This window comes from Antechinus flavipes, chromosome X (assembly GCF_016432865.1).
Source record: "Antechinus flavipes isolate AdamAnt ecotype Samford, QLD, Australia chromosome X, AdamAnt_v2, whole genome shotgun sequence".
NCBI lineage: Eukaryota > Metazoa > Chordata > Mammalia > Dasyuromorphia > Dasyuridae > Antechinus > Antechinus flavipes.
The window spans coordinates 54,186,145-54,210,965 of record NC_067404.1 but is presented as its reverse complement, the minus strand read 5'-3'; the positions used below and the strand labels follow the sequence as shown (position 1 = coordinate 54,210,965).

Sequence of the window (24,821 nt, the reverse complement as noted above, 5' to 3'; positions counted from 1 at the left end):
AATTAGCCAAAGAAGTGCATTCAAAGCAAGAAAGTGGGGGAAGGCCAGAGAAGATCCCAGCACACCATAAGTGTTGGACTCTGGAAATCAGGGCTCTCCAGGGAGCCCCAGGAAATCTGTGAAAGGGGCTTGTAAGAAAATCACACTCAAGTTAAAAGTCATTTTGTTTTAATTAGAACATGCAAGCACTTTTTCAAATCAGCATTTAATATTAAAACGATCTCGATCAATGGTTGGCAACACAAGAGCCAACTTCTTGGCTCCATTGGGGGGTGGGTGGGGTGGGTGGTTGGAGAGGAGCTGTCCAAGGTACACGTAGAAAAGCACTGGCCATTATGAGGTGTGCCTAAAGGCAAATTCTTAAGGCTGCCTTTGCTTTATATCATAGCAACAATCAAAATTTAGAAAGCTTTCTAAAGGAAAAAAGACATTCCTTTTGTCTTTACAGTAACATGGGTTACCTGAGAAAGTAAATACGTTCATCATTAGTTTAATAGTTTGCATCAGAATTTACTTTCACACGTGGGTTATAAGGAGAAAGGGAAGAGCCTCTTCTATCCTTCCCAGTGTTCACTGGAAACATCAAGGACCCCCTGACAGCGGGTAGCCGTCTCCATCTGTCAGATGAGAGGGAGTTGGTCTGCATGAACCACCTAAGGCCCCCTTTGAGCTCTGACAATCTTTGGTTCCATGATTCCTAGGGAATGTAGTAAAAGCTCTACGGAGAGGTTGAGTATTGACGCTAAAACAGAGTTCTGGATAAGGTTGTCCGTTTTTAGAATTATGACGAAGGCAAAGGACCCTGTTTTATAGTGAAGCAAACTAAGGTCCTGGGAGGGAAAAGGACTTCACAGTATCAAAGAATGTCTGAGCTAGAAGAGACTCTAATAGTCACCTAGTCCAATGATCTCATCTGACATATGGGGAAACTGAGGCTCACAAAAGGAAAGGGATTTAACCAGGATCACACATATAGTTAAATGAAAGAGACAGGACTGGAAAACAAGTCAATTCAATTCCACTGCTGCTGTGTAAATCATATATCCAGAGGAAGTGCCGTTTGATATGATGGGGAAAATGCTGGCTTTGGAGTCAGACCCTGGCTTCAAATACCAGCTCTAATAGTTTCCGTCTGAGAAACCGAGGACAAATCTGTGAATCTCAGCTAGCCCTGCAGTTAAACAGGGATTTTTACCCTCTAAGGTTCAAATAAAGATCAAATGAGGGTGATTCTCTACAGCTCATTACTCTAGGGGCATTTTCTTTTTTAATGCAGATAGTCAACCATCAATGGGAGTCCTTATTGCAGACTACACTCCCTAGGTTTCTTTGAAGATATTAGGAAATGTCAAATGGGGAACAATGCAGCTTTCCAGGGACCAGAAGCCACAGAGACACCCGAGTATTTGTTTGGGAGGGGAACACCAATGAGTGTTTACTGGAACCACTTGAAGTATCTTTACCCACAGAGCACTGGCCCATTGGCCAATCCAGGTGAAGATACTTCAACTCCTCAGTGAATACACAGTGCCCAAAAAATTTGATTGACAAAAAAGGGAAATGTCTAATGGTGTCTGACTTTCACTTTTCCCTAGCTTAGGGGGAAAGAAATCTTCTCAAGGTTAAGGGGAACTCCCCTACCTCCCCACTAAAAACTCAAAGCAAAATCCATAAACCTGTGTATGAAATCAATAAATGAGCAGTGGAAGTTGCTGGCTGCGCTGGGGGGGGGGTGACTCAGGCTATGGGACGGGGTGGGGGGAGGGCAAAGGCAGACAGTGGTAAAGGAAGGGGCTGATTATTGCATGGGGGCCATAGCTGACATGCTAGAAGAAGCTCTCAAAGAGGGAACCTCAGCTTAAAAGGCCAAGTGTGGTCCATTCCAGCTGTAGCAGGGAAAACTATTCCGTACACAGCCACGGGTTACTGCAAAGGAAGGTCAAAAAGATGGCATGTTAGCTACATCATTGCCACAGAACTCCTTTTTTTCCAATCCCCAAAGATTCTTCCAAACTCAGACATTGCCTGGCACATCTAAAAACTGCCCATACCCTTATTATATGGAAATAGTCCACGCATTAAAAAAAAAATACTTCGAAAAGCCCCTGTTATGTGGAAGCCATTTGAAAATAAATCTCTGGTTGTTAACATTTTTTAAAAATCCAAACTTTTGGCCAGAAGTCAAGTTCAGGACCTTCCTTTGTATCTCCGTTACTTTTTCATATGGCATTTGTCAATTGGGAAATGACTTTGGTCGCATTGATTTTGTTTGTGCAAAACCTTTTCAACTCAATGGAATCAAAATAATCCATTTTTCATTTTATAATGTTTTCCATATCTTGTTTGCTCATAAATTCTTCCTTTCTCCATAGATCTGACAAACTATTCCTCATTCTCCTAATTTGCTTATGGTATCACCTTTTATGTCTAAATCAAAGTCTATATCTCTAGTGGGATCCTCCTATTCGCACTGAGCACTTTGTGTCTGATGTGCTTGACATTTTAAAACTGGCAATGATTTGGCCAGAAAATAAATAAAGAGGTGATAAGAGTCACCAGGGCAGACCTGAATACCCAACTATTTTGTGAGATCAGTTTTGAAGTCTGCTGGAGGGAATTGCCACACTTGGCCCTGGCCGGACCTTGTGGGCCACCATAAGCAAAGTGTTCCAACATCTCCAAAGAGAGAAGTCTTGTCACTTTACTTGTCGCTGTTGATAACATAGAGCCCCGTTCTCTCTCTGGGTTCCATAGGAGTGTAACGACATCCCCTCTGGAGCTCATAGAAGAGAAACGTGTCCTTCTACTCCTATACCTGCTAAGGAGGAAGAGCCCTGGCATCCATAAATTCATCATGTTCCCGGGATAAATTGGCGGAGAGTTTTATACCACCCCAGCTTTCAATGTGGAACTCAGAGAAATGGGGTGACTGCAAACACTGCAGACCTTTCTTTCACACGGCTTGCCTAAGTCTGGAATTTGGCCTTTCAGACAAGGAGGTTATTATTGGAAATATCAAAGAGACCTTACTTGGTATCATGCCCGGTCTCACAAGGCCACAGGGACACATGTGACAGTAAATGGTCACGCTGATAGATATTTCCTAAGAGTAGTTATGTGACATTCACATAGAGGGACTCGGGACTGAAAAAGGGTAAAGGAGTTGGGTTAATGGGGAATTGAATGAATTTACCAAAAGTCCTCAAAGCAGCAGGTAAGAAATGTCAAAGTCACGGTCCCTAGTGAATAAGCGAGTTAGAAAATTATTATATTAGGCAGAAGAGGCTGGAGCCAAGTCAGAACTAAGGGGAGGTAAGGGAGGCAGCCTTTTAGAGGAGAACATGTGGTGGGAGAAGACATCGGAGAACAGTTTTTATGCATGTGTTGTTGATGCCAGAAAACAACTGAAGCACAGAAAAACAACTTCTGGGACTGTTAGAAGAGGGGTAGCTCCAGTGAGCAGCAAGGGCTGGAGGTACTGTTCGCAACTCTAATCTGGGGCATAAAAGGAGGGTCCCAGCTTAGGCCCAGAGGTCCAAGGAGGGACTGTAACGTCACCAGCTTAGAGGGCAGAGGTCATAGCCAGGGAGCTCAAAGCTCTGGGAGTAGCCAGGTGGAAAATGATAGGAGTCAGCTTTCTGGGAGGGACCTCCTGCTGGCTGAGAGAGCAACGCAGAGGTTTGCTGTCTTTCTGGGGCATGTAGCCACGAAGGGACACAGAACTTCCCAAGACTTGGCAAAGCGGATGACCACAACCTACTTCTGGTGACTCACACAGACACAAATGACATGGTCAGAAGGAACCTAGAAAGCGTGACTAAAGAAAGAAAATAAAGATCTAAGAGATACCTGTGGTGGACTTAGATTTTTTCAAGTTAAATTAATTTTTAAAAAATTAAATCATGGCTGTCCAATGAAAGCAAGTCAAAATGGATTTGGGAAGTGAATTGCTGTTTAAGACTATGTTGTCTGAGATTGGTGATTTGCATCTGTGGCCTACGGCTTAAATATAGGAACGAAAGGGTCAAGGATAGAGCGTACAGGACAAGACTTGTTAAGTCTCGCAAGATGAACGAGAGGTCCTATTGCAAGGAGACAAATTGGACCTCACGAGTGTCCTAGAGATTGGTAGGACGAGAACCATATCAGGAACAAGGCTCTGGAAGGGTTAGATATACTTTATCTATAAGAAGCAGGAGAGGTAATGGTGGGGCAAAGGAGCACTGTATATCTTGAAGATACACTCATGAAGAAATCTGGTAGCCATAGTTGGGGAAACAGAGTGCATGATATGGGCAACTGGGGCAGGAAGAGAAATGATCAGAGTATACACACTACAGGCCACCTGGACAAAGAACTAGAGAAAGTTAAGAGAGTGTTAAGGACCATGTCTAGGTGAAGGGGCGGGTCAATTCTGCCAGAGCCTCCACGGCTGTGGATCATAACATCGGAAGGAGCTGTGGGGCAGCCTTTGCTGACACAGGTGTTGCTTGTGGACTGGGAACGAGATAAATTGGAGGCAAAGGGAAGGGTGCCTCTCAGTGGGGAGGTCAGAGAACAGCAACTGCCCCTCAGTCTCCTATCATCATCATCATCATCATCATCATCATCATCTTCATCATCTTCCTCTCACATCAATAGATCCATTCTACAGGTCCGAGTTAGATCTCCAGCAGCCACTGGCAGGAGGCTTCCATATCATAACAAGATAGAAACAAATAGAACCCAGAACTAGCCTAGAATCGAGGCAGGGAAATGAACAGGATGACTATTGGTGTTCTCTTTGGGATAGCCAAGAATTTTCTGACTTGTCTTAACAATCATTTCATCCTTCCAAAAGTCAAATGAGCAATGGAGGTAAATTCTCTTCTGGATCTGATTCTCACCAACAGAAAAGACTGGTTCCTGAGGTGAAAATGATGGGGACTCTAGGGAGAAGTATCCACTCCATACCAGAGTCTGTGATAGAGAAGAGAGGGAAGCCGGGTCTATAGAATATGACACATATCCTAGATTTGTGAAAGTAAAGTGTAAAGGAGTCAGAGCAATGATGGGTAGGACCCCATGGTTTATACCGTGCAGGAGCATTAGTCCAGGAAGGATGGGAAATTCTCAAAAATGTAATTCTGAAGACACAAAGAGAAACAATTCTGATGAAGAAAAGGGGGCGCAGTCTCTACCACTGATGTCAAACTCATAGAAACAGGGGCCACTGAACCCTGCAGGTATAAAGATGTCTGCTAGCTGTATGTTGACTTAGAAAACCACCTTTTCACATTATCTGTGTTCTATTGTCTTTTTATAGCTTTTGCTAAATCTTTCCCAATGACATTTTGGGGGGAGGGGCAGAGGCAATTGGGTTCAAGTGATTTGCCCAGGGTCACACAGCTAGTAAGTGTTAAGTGTCTGAGGTTGGATTTGAACTCGGGTTCTCCTGACCTCAGTCAGGCCTGATGCTCTATCCATTGTGCCATTTAGCTGCCCCCTTGCCAATGACATTTTAAACTGGTGAGCTGCCACTTGCTTGACACTTCTGGTCTAGAGAGACCATTTTGGATGCAGAAGGAACTCGACAACCAATGGAGGTTTTGCAACCCCATGTGCTAAAGATGAAAGCTAGGGGAGAAAACGGAAGATGAATCCAAAAGCCTCACATAGTCCTGCCAAACCAGCGTCAGGAGGACTAAAAGAGAAGGCAAGGAGGATAGCAAGGGAAGTTAAGAAAAATAAAGAGGGATTTGTATGTGCATTTATATGTATAGCATGTTTGTGTATATATATATGCATATATGTATCTTCACTGTATGTCCATGTGTATGCATGTGCATATATGTATCTCCACTGTATACAGATCCATGTGTATGTGTGTATATGTATATGTGTGTGCTTTTATTTATGTTCAATGTGTGGTCTGTGTGTATATCTATGTGTATGTATTTGTGTTTTAAAAGACACACTGGGAATACAGGAGGATCAAAGCAGGGTCAGAGTGGCTGTTCAGGGTGTGGGAGACTGATGAGGCACAGAACATAACAGTCCACTCTCTTGGGAGGGGGCTTTGGTTTTCTCTGCTAAGGAGAATTTCCTTGATCTAGAAGAGACAGGAGAAAAATGCTAAAAGGAAGCTTCTAAATAAGGGAGCGGGAAGAGACTTCCCAGCTGCCCTTGAAGAGCTCGAGTCACCTGACCTGGATAAGCTTGTAGGGGATAAATCTAAGGGGATGAAAATTTTGGAAGAAATTTCTCTTTCTAACAGGAACATAGACTCGCACAAAGAACGGGAGTGTGTTCTAGAGCACGACATGTTATTCCTCTGGGCAAGTCGGAACGATGTGGGCCAGAAGCCAGTGGGTCTCTGTGCCCGAAGAATATCGGTATCGACAATCGGCACAAGGGCAGATGCGGCCTGTCCGTCACTCTGGCCGACGATATCGGTCACTGAGGGGCAGTGTGATTCCAAAAGACCTTGACAGGCTAATAGCAGATAACATGAAATCTAAGAAGTATAAATTCTAACATTAGAATTAAAAAAAATCAACTTTACAAGGACAAGAGGGGACCCCTGACTAGATACTAGTTCCAGTGAAAAAGAGCCAGGGATTTAGTGGCCACAAACTCAGGAAGGATCAATAGCTGCAAAAACGCTCGTGGACGCTTAGTCCACATGAAGAGACTGCTGTTTCGTGGCTTATTTTAGGCAGGACACTGATGAACTGGCTGCTGTGGGGCCTTGATTCAGTGCCACAAAGGGATCAATGAAAAGAACTTAGAGAAGGCTGAGGGGGAAGGGGGACCATAACTGTTTCCAAGTATCCCTAAGGGATGTCTCCTGAGGCTTGTTCCTTTGAGGTTCCCCTTTATTGGAAATCTCCAAGCAAACGCTGGCTATCACTCCCTCACTGGGGGGCAGAGGGCCATAAAGGGCATGGCCATTTAGGAGTTTGTGGTTCTAGATCGCGTTTGAGGCTCCTCGTAGCCCAGAAACCCCGGGATTTCTCCCAGAGACTCAGTGTTCTAAGAGGACCTCCAGAGTTCTGTAACCCTACGTGGAAAGAAAGAGAGGGGCTGGCTCGCTCTGTGCACGTGACTCTAGGGAGGGGGAGCCTCCAGGAAGGTGGTCTAGCGGAAGTCCAATGTGAACGTTCCATTTCAGGGGGAGGGGAAGGCCATTTTCAAAGCGTCTGATGAAGAAACAAATTCAAATCTAGGCAGTTACACTGTATGAGTTGCTGACAATTGAATTTTGGTAGCCCTCACGCACAGACACACGTTTCCCTCTCAGCAATCCCAGAATGAGCCAGTGGCGGCATTTAATACTCTTTTCCCGCCACGTCCCCCCAGCCCCGATTATTTTTCCTTCTTCCTGAGCCCTGGATCTGAACTGGAAATTCTCAGGAGGTCTTGGCTCAGTGTCTGGTGCTCAGTTCCCCTCTTACTGAGAAAATCAGAGTTCAGGTTTCCCCATAGGCCTCCTTGTCCCCTAGGGGGAGGCCCATGGAGGCCCTAAAAGAAAGACAGAGAGGGAGAGAGAGAGAGACAGAGAGACAGAGGGAAGAGACAGAGGAAAAAATAGAGGGAGGGGGGAACACAGAGGGAGAGAGATTGAGATAGAGGGATAGACAGATGGAAGAGAGAGACAGAGAAAGAGGACAGAAAGAGACACACACAGAGAAAGAAGATTAGACAGAGATGGAAGAGACAGAGAAAAAGAGAGAAAGAGAGAGAGGGGGGGGAGAGGAGAGAGAGAGACAGACAAAGAGACAAAGAAAGAAAAGAAAAGTTTAGAAAACTTTTTTGTCTTTTGTCTCTCTCTCTCTGTCTCTCTCTCTCTATATCCTCCGAATTGAGCTCTCTCCTATAAATAATTCAAGCAAAGCATCCGAAGAAGGGACTGGCTGTGAGCAGGAAGCCACCATCCTCCTGGCGGAGCCCTGCCTTTGCTTTTGCTGGGAAGAGGAAGGGAGGTTTCATGAGCCGGTCTGGGGGCTGAAGTTTCTTTTAATTACTTGAGAATTGCATTTCCTTTTAATGTCGGATGCTTTGGGGGGGGGGTGCCCTGAGTAACCGAACTTCTGGGCCTTCTATCCTAGGTGGAGAAGCTCCAGCAGTATCCCGGAGGCCTTGGAAGAGGGGAACCAGAATAGCCAGGGGAACAGAGCAGAGAGCATTTTAAGCTTTAAACCCCATTTTCTCTTATTTGAATTTCAAAGTCCTGTTAGGGGAGGCTGGCGGGCGCCCCCACCCCCATCTAACAGATGAATCACAAAGAAGGCAAATGCATGGCCCCAAGTTACTTAGGAAGTCAGGCCCAGAGCCCAGATCTCCCAGTTTCCAAGTTCTTTCCAGTGGGCTACATGGCCCCTCCCTGCCTCCGCTCCAGCCGCCTACTTTGTGTATTTCAGTCAGCTAGTAAATTTCTCTAGCCTTTTAAACTCAAATCATTGGCAATTTTCGGGGCAGATAGCTTAGCTATGTATATAAGTGTTATAACTAAATTAGGCTTACTTCTCAATAATGAGAACTCCTTTTTTAAGAGCTTTAAAGCTTACTGAGTACTTTGGACACAACAATCCTGGGAGGTAGGGGCTGCAAGCATAAATATCCCCATTTTATAGATCTGGAAACTGAGGCTCCGAGAGGAGGAATCTTAGCAAATGTCAGTCAAGATATAGCTTGCCAGTATCAGCCAGGATTAGAACCCGGGTCTTTTCCGACTCCTGGCACAGAAGTGGATTAGGTCGTGCAGTTTCTCAGAGCCACCATTTCTCTATTTGAATTTTTTTGAGGTAGGAGTAAGGAGGAGGATGACTGCTCCCCTATCGACCCCAAGGCATTGGTATGAAGATCTAGTGGGGTGCAAGGAATTTTTGTCGTTATTTAGTCGTTTCAGTTGAGTCCTACACAAATGAGTCCCCCATTTGTGGGATTTTTTTGGGGGGGGGTTCATCATTTCCTTCTCTAGCTCATTTTTACAGACGAGGAAACTGAGGTACACAGGGTTAAGTGACTTGCCCAGGGTCACACAGCTAGGAAGTGTCTGAGTCCAGATTTGAACTCATGAAGATGAATCTTCCTAACTTAGACCTTGCAATCTATCCACTGCACTGCCGCATGGCTCCCTTGAGCCACATGGGAGCTTTACGGATCCTGGGTTGGGAAAGGGTCTTATTTATATGGATGGGGGAGAAGGAGGGAGGAAGTGGTATTGGTGGTGAAATGGGCTTAGGGGCAGCAGTGAAAAACAGAAAAAGTGACTCCTCTTCCGCCTGCCATTTTTCCTTCTTGGCTCTCCTGAACCTTAAGTTTTGAATACGGAAAAATCTACCAGTAGCCTCTCACATCTGAGAGTCCCGGATGCAGCTTGTACTTAATGGGAACAAAGGGGCTCTCTTTGATGGTGAGCCTGCCATACAACAACTACAGTCCCAAGAAGGGGACTCAAACCATCCTGGGAGCAGGGAGCAGCGGCAGCAGGAGGGGAAAGCCTTGTGCTGGGCTTACGGCAGACAGTGTTTTGGGGGTTGGCTGACCACGGGTCCCAGGAAGGAGTCAGCGCTTGGTCACCAACATAACCTCCCAGAACTTAGGAGAGGAGGCCAGAGTTTTGGATGAAATGGGATTTGGGTTGGCTTCCAGTTACAAATAAAGTGACTTAATGAGCTCCACATTAATAATAGTCTGCTCGGGGTTATTTCCAATGGCGGCCAGAAGGGAATTTTCTTCCTAAATGCATTAGTGGCTCCTCCAGAGCAGGGAAACCTAGATTATCTGGAACCCAGCTTTTCTGCTTCTCTTTACTCCTATTAGGAGCCAAGTCCCAGAGCAGCAGTTCGGGAAGTTCGACAAAGAACATCCTCCAAGAGCTGGCGTGGACTCTAGCCAGTCAAACTCAGTCTCTAGGACTGGGCAGTGAGCAGAACAATGACACTAAGGCCTTCACTGAGGGCACTGTGGAAAGGCCCTCGCCCTAGATTTGGAGTCAAGAAGCTGGGTTCAAATCCCGCCCCTGTCACTTACTACTGTCTGACCTTGGGTAAATCACCTCCCGTTTCTGAACCTCAGTTTCTTCCACAGTAAAATAGGTGTTATAATGAGGTGATTCAGGCCAGTTCTAAGAGACTTGTGATGGCGAGAGCCATCTGCATCCAGAGAGAGGACTATGGGAACTGAGTGTGGATCACAACATAATATTTTCAACTTTTCTGTAATTGTTTGCTTGCTTTTTGTTTCCTTTTTTCCCTTTTTAATCTGATTTCTCTTGTGCGGCATGATAAATGTGGATATGTTTAGAAGAACTGCACATCTTTAATCTATACTGGATCACTTGCTGTCTAGGGGAGGGGGCAGGTGGGAAAGGAAAAAAATTTGGAACATAAGGTTTTGCAAGGGTGAATGTTGAGAACTATCTTTGCATGTATTTGGAAAATGAAAAGCTATTATTTTAAAATGGGAATTATATATAATATATAATACTTGAAAAGCATCTTTGCATGTATTTGGAAAATTAAAAAAAAGCTATTATTTTTTAAATGGGAGTTATATATAATATATGTAATACTTGAAAATCACCTTTGCATGTATTTGGAAAATTAAAAGCTATTATTTTTTAAATGGGAATTATATATAATATATAATACTTGAAAAACATCTTTGCATGTATTTGGAAAATAAAAAACTATTATTTTTAAAATGGGAGTTATATATAATATATATAATACTTGAAAAGTATCTTTGCATGTATTTGGAAAATTAAAAGCTATTATTTTTTAAATAGGAGTTATATATAATATATATAATACTTGAAAATCACCTTTGCATATATTTGGAAAATTAAAAACTATTATTTTTTAAATGGGAATTTTATATATAATATACATAATACTTGAAAAGCATCTTTGCATGTATTTGGAAAATAAAAAGCTATTGTTTTAAAAAATGGGAGTTATAATATGTGATATATTATAATATTTTATATATACATAAAATATGATATATATACATATATATATATAATATAATAGTACCTATCTCACAGAGAGATTGTGAGGTTGGACTATGGAGAAGTAGCATTAGGAAACCTGAACTCAGTGAGGGTTGCCATATTCTATTTACTGAGGTAGGAAAGTCAACTTAGACATTTTAGAAAAACTTTCCATTCAACTTAAACATTCATTTAAGTGCCTACCAAGAGAGAGGGTACTGTCCTGGGCACCAAGAGTGAGAACAAGTTCCAAGAGGAAAAAATGTTTTTTTCTGGATAATTAGTCAATTTTCCCCTTACCCAGAATGCCCCATTCCATAAATATTTCAGTGAAATGAGGTTTAATCAAACTATATAGAGGAGTGTGTGTGTATGTGGGGGGGGGGAATTAAAGCTCCCTTACTTTGAAATTCTTGCCTCTTCCCTAGGCTTTGAGAAGAGTTGCTAAGGTGAGTGAAAGGATACCCGCTGAAAAGACTGTCTCTGTTTAGTGTCTTAAGGTAGCAGGTGAGCAAGCTTCCAAGCCAGGTCTTAGTATATCCTCATGAACTCTGCCAGCATCTGGTGGCTCCTGGGCTGCCCCCACCATCTGGGCTGCTCAGCTGCAATGCCGCCTGCCTGATGAAAACCCCCGCCGTGCCAGCCACAGGAGCAGGCTTGGCCACTGCCAACACTGGCTCCGTCTACATGGTAACTTTGGCACTGGAAGGGCCCGTATTTGCTAATTACCCTGGCTTTCCTCTCTATCCACAGAGTCTGGTCTATGACTATGAATGCAGGGAGTGCTCAATAAATGGATGAATGAATAGTCTGAGGGTTTCCTGAGCTCCAATAAACCCGATATGGAGTAGAGTAGAGGGAATTAATTCCCATCCTTCTCCGAGCATCTCCTCTCCCTTCGACTTCCTATCAGCTTTCAACCAGGCTACAGAAAGGAGATATTCTTTGGCTTTAGCAGCAGAGAACTTGTTTTCATCTTCCTTTCAGGTCTGTGCTGACCCGAGAAGCATGGCTCAAAAGGGGCTGGAGAACTCCCAGCACTAGAAAAATGACTGCCCCAAAAGATACTGCACCGAAAAGCGGAAGAGGAGACCGGTCTATTTGGAAATTAATGAAAGGGGCAAGGGCTCCCTTCCGGACTCGTAGCTTGGGGAAGCCAAACACTGAACTGAGATCACCAAAATTTCTAAGAGCTGGAGGATGTTGCTCCTTGACTAAGCTCCCAAAGGAGTGGAGGAAGGATTATTGCGTACCCCTCCCCTTCAAACCACCCGGGCCTACTCTTGCCAAGCTCAGAAAGGCTCACCAGTCAAAACCTTGTATCCTCACGGGGCCGAGTATAGAAGTATATAGAAGTATAGTATATAGAAGGCACTCGGTCCGTACATTCTCAATGGTCGATAGACATTCGTCTTTCGAGCGGCCCTACGGTCTCAGAATCGAGGCCCCTTGCACTGGTGGACGACGGGGTCTTGCCCCTTGGCCATCAAAGCCTAACATTTTCCCTTTGTGAATTTCCCATCTTTGCCAGTCATGAGGATACTGGCTTGCGCCAAGGGAGAGGCTCTGTGGGACTTATAGCTACTTTTTCAGTCCAGGAAAGTCCAAGACAACCAGGAACGTGGCTTTTTTTTTATTAAATGGAGGAGGGAAGTGCCCCAGAACCCACTGCCAGGTCTATTTGAATTAAGGAATCACAGAATCTTACCAGGGCCCTCGTGCTCACGCAGCATGCAGCAAACAGCAGAGTTAACTGTAAAACAGTGAGAACTGATGAAGATGGAGTGAGAAAGGGAGGGGGGCAATCAATACATCATGCAGGTTAGAGATCAGAGAGAAGATAGGTGCGGATGTGGGAGGCTTGGGCTCACAGTCCCTCCTGCCAAACCTACCAGCAAACATCTCTGTGTGCAAAGTCCACCTCACCCGAACCCAACCACTCGTCCCCGGGCCTAGAGGAGATCGCGCTTGCCACCCCGGCCTACTATCCCCAGCTTCGGGTGGGAGAAGGGCCACTTGGAGCCGCCTGAGTTCAGAGCCCACAGTGGCGGGACGGGCAAGGGTCTGGCTCTCATTTTGGAGTCGTGTGACGACTTGGACCGCTCCGAGCGTTAGCCTCTCCATCATTAAAATGGAGAGGACTGCCTGGCCCTACCAACTTCATGGGACAACTGATGAAATGAGATCATATATAGGAGAGGGATGGAGTCTGGACCTGGGATGTCACTGACACAGGGAATTAATTCCCTGGTCTAGAAATTCCCTCGGGACCTCCTCAGCAAACGTCTAGGTTTAGAGTTGCTTAGAACACTGAGAGGGAAAGAGGCTCGCCCAGGGTCACACAGCCAGTTTGGGTCAGAGAGTAGATTTGAACTCAGGGCTTTCTGACGCCAAGGCTGCCTCTTTCTCCACCATGCTGCATTGCCAAAATATTCAAGAAGGTCCTTCCGAAAAGAAAAACATTCAACTGAGTCAGATCAGGTTATAATGCTGGTTCTACCACTAACTTGCTGGGTGACTTTGGGCATATTCCTTCCCCTCTCTGAGCCTCAGTGTTCTCATCTGTAAAACGAGAGCACAGAAATCAATATCCTCCGAGCCCCCTTCCAGTTCCGCCATGAGACACGCCACATCCATGTGGGATTGCTCTGATTCTTCAAGTGTGTAAGCAGCCCACAGCCATGTAGAAGGGGACGGTTGACCCCCTTAGGGACCCTTCCTTCCTACCTTCCTGACTAACCCCTACTCCTCAAGCCAGGATTTTAAAAACATCTTCTTGGCTCTTTCCAGTGCTTAGTAATTAATCTCCCTCCCACTCTCCCTCAAGCAGGGATTCTTAACCTTTCTTAGTGTCCTGGAACCTTTGGTGAAGGCAACGGCGTCCTCCTTGGAACGAGATTTTTACATGCAGAAAATCCAATACGTAGAATTCTGAAGGAAGCCGCTCAGAGTGAAATAGTTATTGAAATATTAAAACAAGTTCGTGGACCCCCAGGTTAAGAACCCTGGGACTTGAGACAAACGTTTCCCTAGAGACTCTTCCTGTCTAGGAGCCTGGCACCCAGGGAAACATCGAAGGGCCAAGAAAAACCCCACTTTTCTGGACAATCTCCAAGACTCCTATTCCCAGCTCAGGCTCAGTGGGAAGAAAAAACCAGGTAAGTCAAGTTGACCTCCCATAGTAGTCAGTGAATAGCCTAAGGGATTTCGCCACCAGCCAGTGAACATCCACAGGACATTTGGAGACTTTTCTTATCTTATAAATAAGGTTCCGTCCCATTGGTTTCTCTCATTTAGACCGATAAACGATCTCCCGATGTCTGTCGGGTACACTCTGTAAGGTTCACGTGGGGCGGTTATGGAAACGGCTGTCTCCTGGACCCCGTCCGCCACTAGACAGGAGTTATGCCTCTACAAACGTGCGTGTGTATGGATGCACGTGATAAAGACGGCTTCCTCCAGGATGCAGGCTGATTCCACAAGGCACACCTGCTAGGTTTCAAGGGTTCATGTTGTAGACAGCTTCACTAAACTGATTTACCGATCTGCTTTTAAAAAAAGTTCCTAAAGGGATCACTGGAAAAAAAAAGAAAATTCTGAAAATCATTAACCCTTCAAAATGGCCCCCAGAGCTGGGAAATGCGAATCACTCTCGTTGCACAAACACCACTGGAGGTTTTTGCTCAGTGCAGAGAGGAGGCCGCGCCTCTTGTGGCTGGATACCTGGGGTCTAACTCGGGGCTAGAGGGCTAATGAGAACAGCAGCTTATGTTGCTCATCCTCTGGACCTGTCCTGGCAGTTAGGTAAGGCAAGTGGCGTCAGTCCCATTTTTCATGTGAGCAAACTGAGGCAGAGAGAGGGGAAATGATTTGCTCAATGTCACAGATACACACACCCCACACTACGTATACATATACCACTCAAGGTACACAGATTACACATACAAACCAGGTGTACACACCATACACACAAATGTACACACCATGTACACACACCACAATTAACCAAACCATGTCCACACTACACACACACCACACCACATACATACACACCATACAATGTACACACTCTACAAATATCAGACACATCAAGTATACACACCACACATCACATGTACATACGCTACACACACACCCCACACCATGTATATATATACCACTCAATGTACACAAATTACACACACAAACCAGGTGCACACACCATACACACAAATACATACACCATAATTAACCAAACCATATACACACTACACACACACCAGATATACATACTACACACCCCCCCCATCATGTACATACATACCACACAATGTACACACACTGCAAATATCATACAGACACATGGAGTATACACACCACACATCACATGTACACACACACACACACACACACACACACACACACACCAACAAAGAAGTGGCAGAACCATGACCCAAAGTCCCAAGCCCAGTGCTCTTTCTCCTTTCTCCATGGAGTCTCTTCCAATATGTCTCTATTCCCTGGTCTCCCCTGGGGGTGAATAAACACAGTCAAAAACACCTTTTCCTTCCTCTGCCTCTGGGAGAAAGGGCCGAGAATGCTTTAGTCACTCAGCTGGAAGTCGGCAAAGGAAGCACAATTAGACTTTCCTTCTGCTAGATTGCCAACTCAGATTGCCAACTGAATGAGCCTCTCAAAAGTTCAGTGAGTCTTCCCCCCTACTCGGGGTCAGGTTTTAGGCCGGGCAAATAGGCTACAACAGCCAAGGGCCTATGGGAAACCAGCTCCTGAGGCACGAGTGGGGGGCCTGGAAAGGGAGGGGTGGTGGGAGCCTGGGGCAATGGAGAGGGGACCCAGCACTGCTCACTTGCCTAAGCTCCCCGTTCTTTAGCTGTGTTGGCCAGGGCAACTGATAGCAGCATCTGGATGAGAGTTGAGTTAAGCAGCAAGCATGGGCCAAAACTTAGTTGGACTCGGAATTCCGGTTCACTTCTATTCTGACCTCACCCTAAATCTCCGACAATATGGTTCCCATCTGAGGCTCCTCTTTCTCTCTTTCCCACTGCTTTTTGCTTTTCCTTCTGACCCCTGTAGGTCTTTCTCCTGATTGCCTCTCCCTTTGTATTCTCTCTCTCCTTTTTCTTTGCCTTGCCCTGACCGCAGGAGATCTCTGAGGGAGCCAACCCTCCTGGAGATGCAGGGCCCCTGGGGCCACATTTCTCCAAGCCCCTCAGGCCTCCATCCCAGATGGAGAAACTATCCCAACACAAAGGCTGATCACTAGGCTCAGGGTAAGAGCTCCAAACTGCCTGTGAAAATCTGAGGGAGCTGCACAGACAAGACTCCCAATACCACCCTCCCTCCCCCCAAAGACTGGTTCATACCTGAACCTGCCCCTGGGGAAAGCGGAAGGAGGAAGCTAAACCAAAACCCCAATTAGCCACTTACTTCTTCTTCTCTTTGTCTCTTTTGAGAGTCTGGGAGCTCCCAGCCTGCTGTCCCTGGGACAGCTCGGCGGCTGACTTCCTCTGTTTAAAGGCATTCATTTCTTCATCCAGAGACTTCTTTTTGTCCTCCAGCTTTTTCTTTTCCTCCTGGTGTATCTTCTTCAGACGGTCAAATTTCTCATGCAGCTGTTTAAAAAAAAATCCAACAACAACAATGAGGGGCAATAGGCAATTTCATTTAAAAATAAATCCGCACAAACAAAATCAATGCAGCTCAGACAAGAAAGGAACCTGGCAATCGGAGGGGGTGGGAGAAGAGAAATCTGCGTCAAACATCTCTGATGAAGGTCTTACAGTCGAGAAATTTAGGGAACCGATTCAGAGAATGCGTAATGACGAGAGGCAGCAGGCTGTTGGCTCAAACTCAGATCAAAAGGGGGATCCTAAGGATCCTCACCAATGCATCTCAACTTAGAAAACCGCCATTAATATCACGTCCTATTGTATTTTTATTTATTTTGTTAAATATTTCCCAATCTGGTCCCCTTCCCCCTCAACTCAGGAGTGTTATGGGAAGGATGTGAACAACAGCTGAGAGTCTGACGCCATCACTCTAGCAGATAAGAGAGCAAATTTTGAATTCACAGGGAGATTAAGTCCTGCCTCTTACACTATGGGACCTTAGGCAGATCACTTAAACTCTCAGTGCCCAGGGTAACTCTTTTGAAGACTAGATACTGCAGGGAAAGAACCAATCTGTATTGACAGAAGGATTTTCTCCTCCAGGAGTTTCTTAGACCATTGGAATTTCAGGTCCAGTGTTTATCCCTATAATAGACCAGTTTTCAAAAGTAGAATCGCAAACTATTAACAATCACATGGTGGATATTCCAAATTCCTAATAAAGTACTATATTGGATACGCAAAGACCAAAATTAGACACCTATGGAATGAACGTCTAGGGGTGACTAGGCAGAACAACCTAGAAACTAGCTACTTTCTAGCAAAAAGTAGAAGAAGACCTTGGACTACAGGCTCTTTTGAAAAATTTTAATTTAATTGTTTTCTCAACAGTATTTTATTTTTCCAAACACATATAAAGACAGTTTTCAATACTAATTTCTAGATTACTAGTTCTTAACCTAGGGTCTATTAACTTGTTTAATTTTTAAAAAACTGTCTTTTGATATAATTGCTTTCCTTTGCTTATACAGTTAAACACATGATTCTAAGCAGTCCAAAGGCTTCACGAGTCTGCCCAAGGAGTCCAGAACACACAAAAGGTTAAGAAAAGCTGCTTTGAACTGGCCTTGTTTTTGTGAGGCTACATTACGACCTCGACCTTTCAAAACTGAGAAGAGATTGGTTCAGAGACTAGTCGGGACTGTGCCTTCAGGGATAAAGGCCCAATGAACCTATGGTCTTGTCCATGCAAGTGAAGAACATCTGCCAGATATCTGCTGCCATCCTCCACGTCCTATGGGAATGAAGGAATCTCGCAGATTTTTCTCTGGGAACCGAAGGCCCACCCCAGCTCAGCCCCTGCTTTTTTCCTTCCCTTCACTGTTAGAGATCAGCCAGGGTTGGACCTCACGTTACCTCTTTCTCGGCTTCTTTGAGCTCCGCTTCCTTCTCTTTGACTCTCTGGACAAACATTTGCCTCATTTCCTCTTCCTTTCTCTGTAGCTCTCCCAGGAACTCATTCCTCTTGGCTTCATAGGTCTCCTGCAAACTATAGAGAAGACCAGTTCATTCCTCCAAATGGCTTCTTTTTGGCAGAAGGCAAAAAAAGGCCCCTGATAATAATACCTGGTTCTTACTGGCTCCTCAGAGCTCTGTCCCACCCTCAATTACATAGATGATTGAAACACTGACTCATAATGCCAGACCATCTACCTGAGCAGGGGAGTTCCAGGATATGGCTAGGACAAGGAAGCAGGGGGCCCACTGTTCCCTGACATCAAGATCCCCTTCTCCTCTGACCCCTACCCGACCACCCTCTTAGAGGACTGAATCAACTTTATCTTCATACTAGACCTTACATGGTCCCTGGTCCCACAAAGTATCTCCTGGATAGTGATGCTCGAAAGGCTTTTTGTCCACAGTGAGAAATAAAAGATGGTTATAAGATTGTTTTCAACTTTGGGCAAAGGTGGGGGAAGGGTTGGATGTCAATGAACAAGGACACCGCCTCCAGATTCAGAGGACTCGGTGTCAAAACCACCTCTGACACTTTGTGACGTTGGCTAAGTCACTTCACTTGAACTAATGAGCTCTGACTCTAGCTAGAACTTTGATCCGAGAAAGTGGGTCTCAGTTTCCTCCCCTCTATAATGGGGGGGGGGAGGGCTGGGTCCCTTCCAGTCAGGGTCATGCTTGGGCCAGCTCAAACTGGCTCTCAAGACTCAAAGGTAAATTCGTACTGTGGGCATATTTATCTCAGAAATTGCCAAATGCTACAAATCAGGGATGGATTTATTTTTTTTGTTGATTGTCTTGACCAGAACTACTGGACAGGCAGCCCTTGGACCACAACACTCCTCGGTTCGGCCAGAACCAGATTCGGTCGTGTTGGGAAATATTTGATAAAATAAATGAAAATACAATGAAACAGAGAAAACACTACATTTTAAAACTAAGTCGATGTGGGGGGAGCAGGGATTCCTATGTATGGATTAACGTCCTCCATTACTATTTGAGTTTGACCCCGCTGCTCTAGACTTAATAAAGTGATGAAAAAAAATCTTAATATGCAGATTAAACTTAAAAGTGGGTCCTGTATCCAACCATTCTGGAGAGCAATCTGGAATTATGCCCAAAAAGTTATCAAACTGTGCATACCCTTTGATCCAGCAGTGCTACTACTGGGCTCATACCCCAAAGAGATACTAAAGAAGGGAAAGGGACCCGTATGTGCCAAAATGTTTGTGGCGGCCCTGTTTGTAGTGGCCAGAAACTGGAAAATGAATGGTGGATCAATTGGAGAATGGCTGGGTAAATTGTGGTCTATGAATGCTATGGAATATTATTGCTCTGTAAGGAATGACCAGCGGGATGAATACAGAGAGGCTTGGAGAGACTTACATGGACTGATGCTAAATGAGATGAGCAGAACCAGGAGATCATTGTACACTTCGACAACGATATTGTATGAGGATGTATTCTGATGGAAGTGGATTTCTTTGACAAAGAGACCTAACTCAGTTTCAATTGATAAATGATGGACAGAAGCAGCTACACCCAAAGAAAGAACACTGGGAAACGAATGTGAACTATTTGCATTTTTGTTTTTCTTCCCGGGTTATTTTTACCTTCTGAATCCAATTCCCCCTGTGCAACAAGAGAACTGTTCGGTTCTGCACACATATATTGTATCTAGGATATACTGCAACATATTTAACATGTATAGGACTGCTTGCCATCTAGGGGAGGGGGTGGAGGGAGGGAGGGGGAAAGAACAGAAGCGAGTTCAAGGGATAATGCTGTAAAAAAATTACCCTGGCATGGGTTCTGTCAATATAAAGTTATTATAAAATAAAATAAAATATATAATAAAAAAAAGTGTGTCCCGTGCATAGTTTCCCCTGAAGTATCAATTGTTAAACATCTACCAGCAAACCCCAGCTTGCAGCTCTAGACAAGGATGCTAGGTGTGACTATGGACAATTCACTATCTCCCTGCACCTCAGTTTCCATCTCTGTAAAATGAGGGAGTCTGGGACAACAAAGAAGTTAAGAACTTCTGCTTGGAAAAACCAACCTAGAAAACTCTTGACTAAAGCGAATCTGCTGACCCCTAGTGGCAGTCAAGGTGCAAATGTTGCTAGCTTCTGTGTGTGTTAATTCTTTCACTGGCCTTGATTCATTCCCCACTTACATTGAGCTCCAGAAATGGGCCCCAAACTCTTTGTCACCCCCAGCTGACCAGAGGTGGAAGCTGTCTAGTGTATTTTGTCAGAGGAGGAAATTGCAGTTCCAGGTCTCCCTCTGGAGTCAGACACTCCAGCCAGGTCATACCTAAAAGGTTTGTTGTCTGGGTCAGTGTCCTGGAAACCCATCTCCTCCAGTTTGCAGCGCCGGTACAGCTCGTAATGGCGGCTGTGGGTCTGCTCTCGGAGGTCCTCCATGTTGACGCGGATCAGCATCTCCCGGAGCTTCACGAAATCACAGTGGGCCTCGTTCTCGACTGCACGGTTAGCGCGGCCCGGTTCAGAAGGAGGACGAGCCCAGGAATAGAAATCCAAGGGATCTGTGTTAGTGAATCTCCTCACAACGATTAATGAGCCCCTGTTTGGGTTTCCCTTGTGTTTAACTGTTTACAAAGCTAAAAGCAGAGAACCTGAGAGCACAGAGAGAGCCCACGGGTCATGAACTCTAACCCCAGGGCCCTTTTAGAGAAGGCAAAATGCCGAGGTGGTGGGCAACCAAAGCTGGAGCCCAGGGCATCTCATTTGGAATCCAGCGCTCTTCATAGCAATCCTGCCAATTTGAGTTCACAACTGCCAACTTTTCAAAATGAAAACCGTCAATGAAAATTCTAAGCCTTCAGATCTTTAATATATATTTTTTTAATTTTTTAATTTTTTTATTTTTTTTTAAATTTTTATTTAATAATTACTTTATATTGACGCTCGTTTCTGTTCCAATTCAGATCTTTAATATAACAGTGTAGTAAGTAACACAACAGAATCTCTACCAAGCAAAACCCAACTAACATTAACTTTTTACACATTATTAAGGACCTTTTGCCAAACCCCACTTTAAGATCCAAGATGGCGACCGTAAGAGACTAAAGAGAAGCCCGGGACTGAGGCAACTTCCAGGAATGGTCTAGAAATAAGGAGTTCTTAACCTTTTTTAATGTCATGGACCCCTTTGGTCGGAGTCTGGTGAAGCTCACGGACCCCTTCTTGGAATCATGTTTTCCCATAATTGACAGAAATGCCCAATTTGCAGTTAGGGTTAGTGAAATGAAGATGTGACCCGAAGTCTTGGTGAAGAACTCCCAGCCTGTCCTCTCTGACATGGGCAGGGACCAGAATCCTCAGTCAAGAGCTATTCACTACACTCTGTTTACTGAGGCAGAGAAATAAGTGGACTCAGCATTTTAGGTAGATTTCTTAAAAACCAAAGAGGGAAAAAATCCTTCCTTAACCAGAAAATTCAAGCTGCTAGCTATTTAGCCTTCTGGGACACCAGCAGGAAGAGCCAGGATGGATGGGAGGGCTCTGACTTGGTCACAAGGCAAAGAGAAGGAAAGGCAACGTAGATGGCTCCTTTGTTCTAACACTTGCACTACAGACTCCGCCATGCTAAGCTGTGTCCCATGGATACTACCCTGTAGACTCCCTCTCCCACTCTGCATATGCACAATGCCTCATGGGTACTCCTCTCTCAGGAGAGACTTCCCTGTAGACTCCCTCTCTCAGCCTGCGCAGTCCCCCATGGATCGATACTACCCTATAGACTCCCTCACTCACCCTGCACCGTGCCCCATGGATACTGGCGGGCCTTCACCATCTTGTTGCCAATCTTCAGTTCTTCTGTGCTGCCCACAACTGCAAATGGCAGGTGGCCCTGAAATGGAACACACATGCTCGGGACCACCGGGAAGGCCAGTGTGCTCATGGGCGAAGGCAAGCTGCCACTGGACTCATCATCCCCGTCACCAGGATGAGTCACTGACTTCTGCACATCATCCCTGGGCTCTCTTGGGCTCTGTCCTCGAAGGCCTTACAAGCAAAGCCAACGACCTCACAGAGAGAGATAACAGGCAAACGAACCCACCCCATGAGATGCGGGGGATCACTCAGATTGACTCGAATCAGCTTCATGCAAAGCCTCCAAGGCCCCGGGCCAGGTGCTGGGATTAATGGAGCTAAAATACAAAGACAACACCGGCCCTCAAGAAGCTTCCATTTTATAAGTTGGGACATGCTTATTCCCAAGGGCAAGCGCCCTCCTTGTCTTCACTGTGGAGGCGGTGGACTATGGCTGAGGAACACTGGTGGACCCAACTAAGAAGTTGCTTGGTCTGGCCATCCTGTTTTTTCCCTCTTTCTCACGTAATCTTTGTTTTGAAGTCGTGCCCGAATAGAAGGGGAGATGGCAAGGGATATATTTGGAAATGGAGGTGATGTCATGACCAAATAGATCAATAAAGATTTTTAGAAAGAAGAACATATAAAAAAGGGCCACTGTCCGCTCCCCTCCCTCCCCCCGCGGGATGGTAGCTCCTTGTCCCGCATTCCAGCCTGCCAGTTTCTGCCCCCAGCCTCTCTTCTGGCCCATCTAGAGCAAGCTGAGAGAGGGCTCTCGAGCCCTGGATCTCTTCTGGTTACGTGATGCCGGGCCTCGAGCCTGGCAGCAGGCTCCCCTGCCAGCCCGGGAAGAGTGTAGAAATTCATCAGCAGATAATCTGGAGCTTCCCCCAACCCCCCGAGGAATGCTCTGACCCCTCCTCCCCCCCATGGTGCTCTTCTCCCAGGACCTGGCTCCCCCTCCCCCTCTTGCCCATCTGTCCCCAAGTTCTAGGTAGCATCTCCGTGGCAGTGCCCCCCATGATGGGCACGGAGACATGGAGCTGCCGGAGCAGGCTGAAAAGTGGGAAGAGGTAAAAGTCTTACTTGGGGGGTTACCCACAATGGGTAACTCAGTCCAGAGCTCTGAGACCCTGGGTATGGATCATTAAACTGGGCCATCCACGGGGCCTAGAGGAGGCTGAAAGGTCTCCAGTCCTACTGGGGCAGGCAGGACTGGGCAGACAACAGAGGCGGACAGGCTGCCACACGCCTGGCTGGGCCGCCCTTGGGCACAGCCAACACCCCTGCCTCATGGGCAAGAGGGACACGGAGGAATCAAAGTGAAAATTGGGAGCTATTCCCCTGTGCTCGAAAGCTCAAAAATCCCAGCAAGATGATGGAGGCAGGAAGGCTCCGAGGCTCCCTGGGATGGCTTCCTGATACCAGGGTCACTCCAGCCTCCTCCCCCAAGGGTGGCATTTCATGCCTGTAACCCCCTCCCCCCACCACGGCTGCTCTGGAAATGTCACAAGACTTCCCAGGGCGCACTCCCTTTACATTGGCTTCGGAGTCTGTTCTAATAATACTTCCTCTGGTGTTTGCTCACTTCAAAATGCTTTCGCGTCTCAGACCTTATTCCATCCTAACACACGACGATGAGTCAGGCTGGGCCGGTGTTCTCTGTTAACCCCGATTTGATGCCTAGGGAAACTGAGGCACAGGGGAGTGGAGTGACTGCCCGAGTCACTCTGCCAAGAAGTATCAAAGCAATAAGGAAAAGCCACTCTGTCAACTCCCAGCCCCATGGCTTTTTATTGCTTGGCATTCCTCTCCTGGCCCGCGATGCCCCAGCAGTCGATCACGACACCGCTTTCTTTCCCATGACACAGGGGCCCTAGAACAAATCTCCGGATTTGGGGAGACTGAAGGGTCTGGGTTCTGCCCTCAGAGGCCGTACAGACTGATTGGTGCCCGCCCCAATGACCAGCATAGCTGTGCCCAGGGGCCCTAGGGGGCACTTGGCAGACCCCAGCTGCCCCCTGTCCCCAGGGCAGCAGGGAGGACGCGAAAGGCCCAGCTGCTCTCCCCACTCCCCAAAACATCGTCTGATCTGCCTCCCAGCTAAATGCCAGCTGAGGAAAGGCAGCTAACTGTGCAGGGACCCTTTCCCCCTGTTTATCAGCATCAAATACGGTGGAACAGAACTGGGCCGCAAGCACGTGGCGTACGTCGCCCCGCCCCGTACGTACACGTCGTCCTCCCCCGGAGAGCAGAAGCATGCTGCAATCGCCCGGGATCCCATCTCTGAAGACTCAGGCATCAAAACGTTCATTTGGGGGGAGGTTTACAAGCACACAGAGGACAGAGGAGGTCACCTCCCAGAAAGAGGACTCGGATTACACAATATTAAAGAGCGTTTGCTCCAACAAAACCAATGGAACCAAACCGAGAGGAGAATCCTGATGGGGGAAATTCTCACATACAATGTCTCATAAAGGTCAGGGAGCTACCGGCCTTGGAGTCAGGAGGACACGAGTTCCAACAGGCTCAGACACGTACTAGCTGTGTGATCCTGGGTGAGTCATTTAATCCCAAATAATGCCTCAAAAGAAAAGAAAAGAAAAATAAAGATCTACTTGCTAAGATAGCTAAGAAACATTTAGAAGATCAGGAGTGGGTAGAGAGCCAGTCTCAGACCCTGGAAGACCTCAGTTCGAGCCTGATTTCTGATATATACCATGTGACTCTCAGCACTTGACCTCTTGCTGGCCCCAGCATGCTTTCTAAGACTATGGTTGCAGAGAAGGAAGGTACCAACTTGCCCTGCTGGAGGGAGTTTCCTCACCTGGGAGTTCCCTATAGGAAAGCAATTCCATCTCTAGTTCCTATCCT

The 24,821-nt window shown here is 46.1% G+C and overlaps 1 protein-coding gene across 4 annotated transcripts in view; it reads right to left on the bottom strand.

The window, feature by feature from the left end:
- The window catches only part of SEPTIN6 (septin 6), a 61,090-nt gene that overhangs the window by 1,039 nt on the left and 35,230 nt on the right, over positions 1-24,821 (bottom strand). Inside the window, exons 6-11 of one of the 4 annotated variants that reach the window (XM_051969003.1) lie at positions 21,888-21,984; positions 20,425-20,593; positions 18,007-18,139; positions 16,409-16,593; positions 12,690-12,734; positions 152-1,926 (exon numbers count right to left, since the gene is read on the bottom strand). In XM_051969003.1, the coding sequence (XP_051824963.1) occupies positions 12,731-12,734; positions 16,409-16,593; positions 18,007-18,139; positions 20,425-20,593; positions 21,888-21,984 (588 nt within the window). In that variant the 3' untranslated portion in view covers positions 152-1,926; positions 12,690-12,730. Of the gene's footprint in view, positions 1-151; positions 1,927-12,689; positions 12,735-16,408; positions 16,594-18,006; positions 18,140-20,424; positions 20,594-21,887; positions 21,985-24,821 lie in introns of those variants that run through there. The other 3 variants (XM_051969004.1, XM_051969001.1, XM_051969002.1) reach the window with 3 other exon arrangements.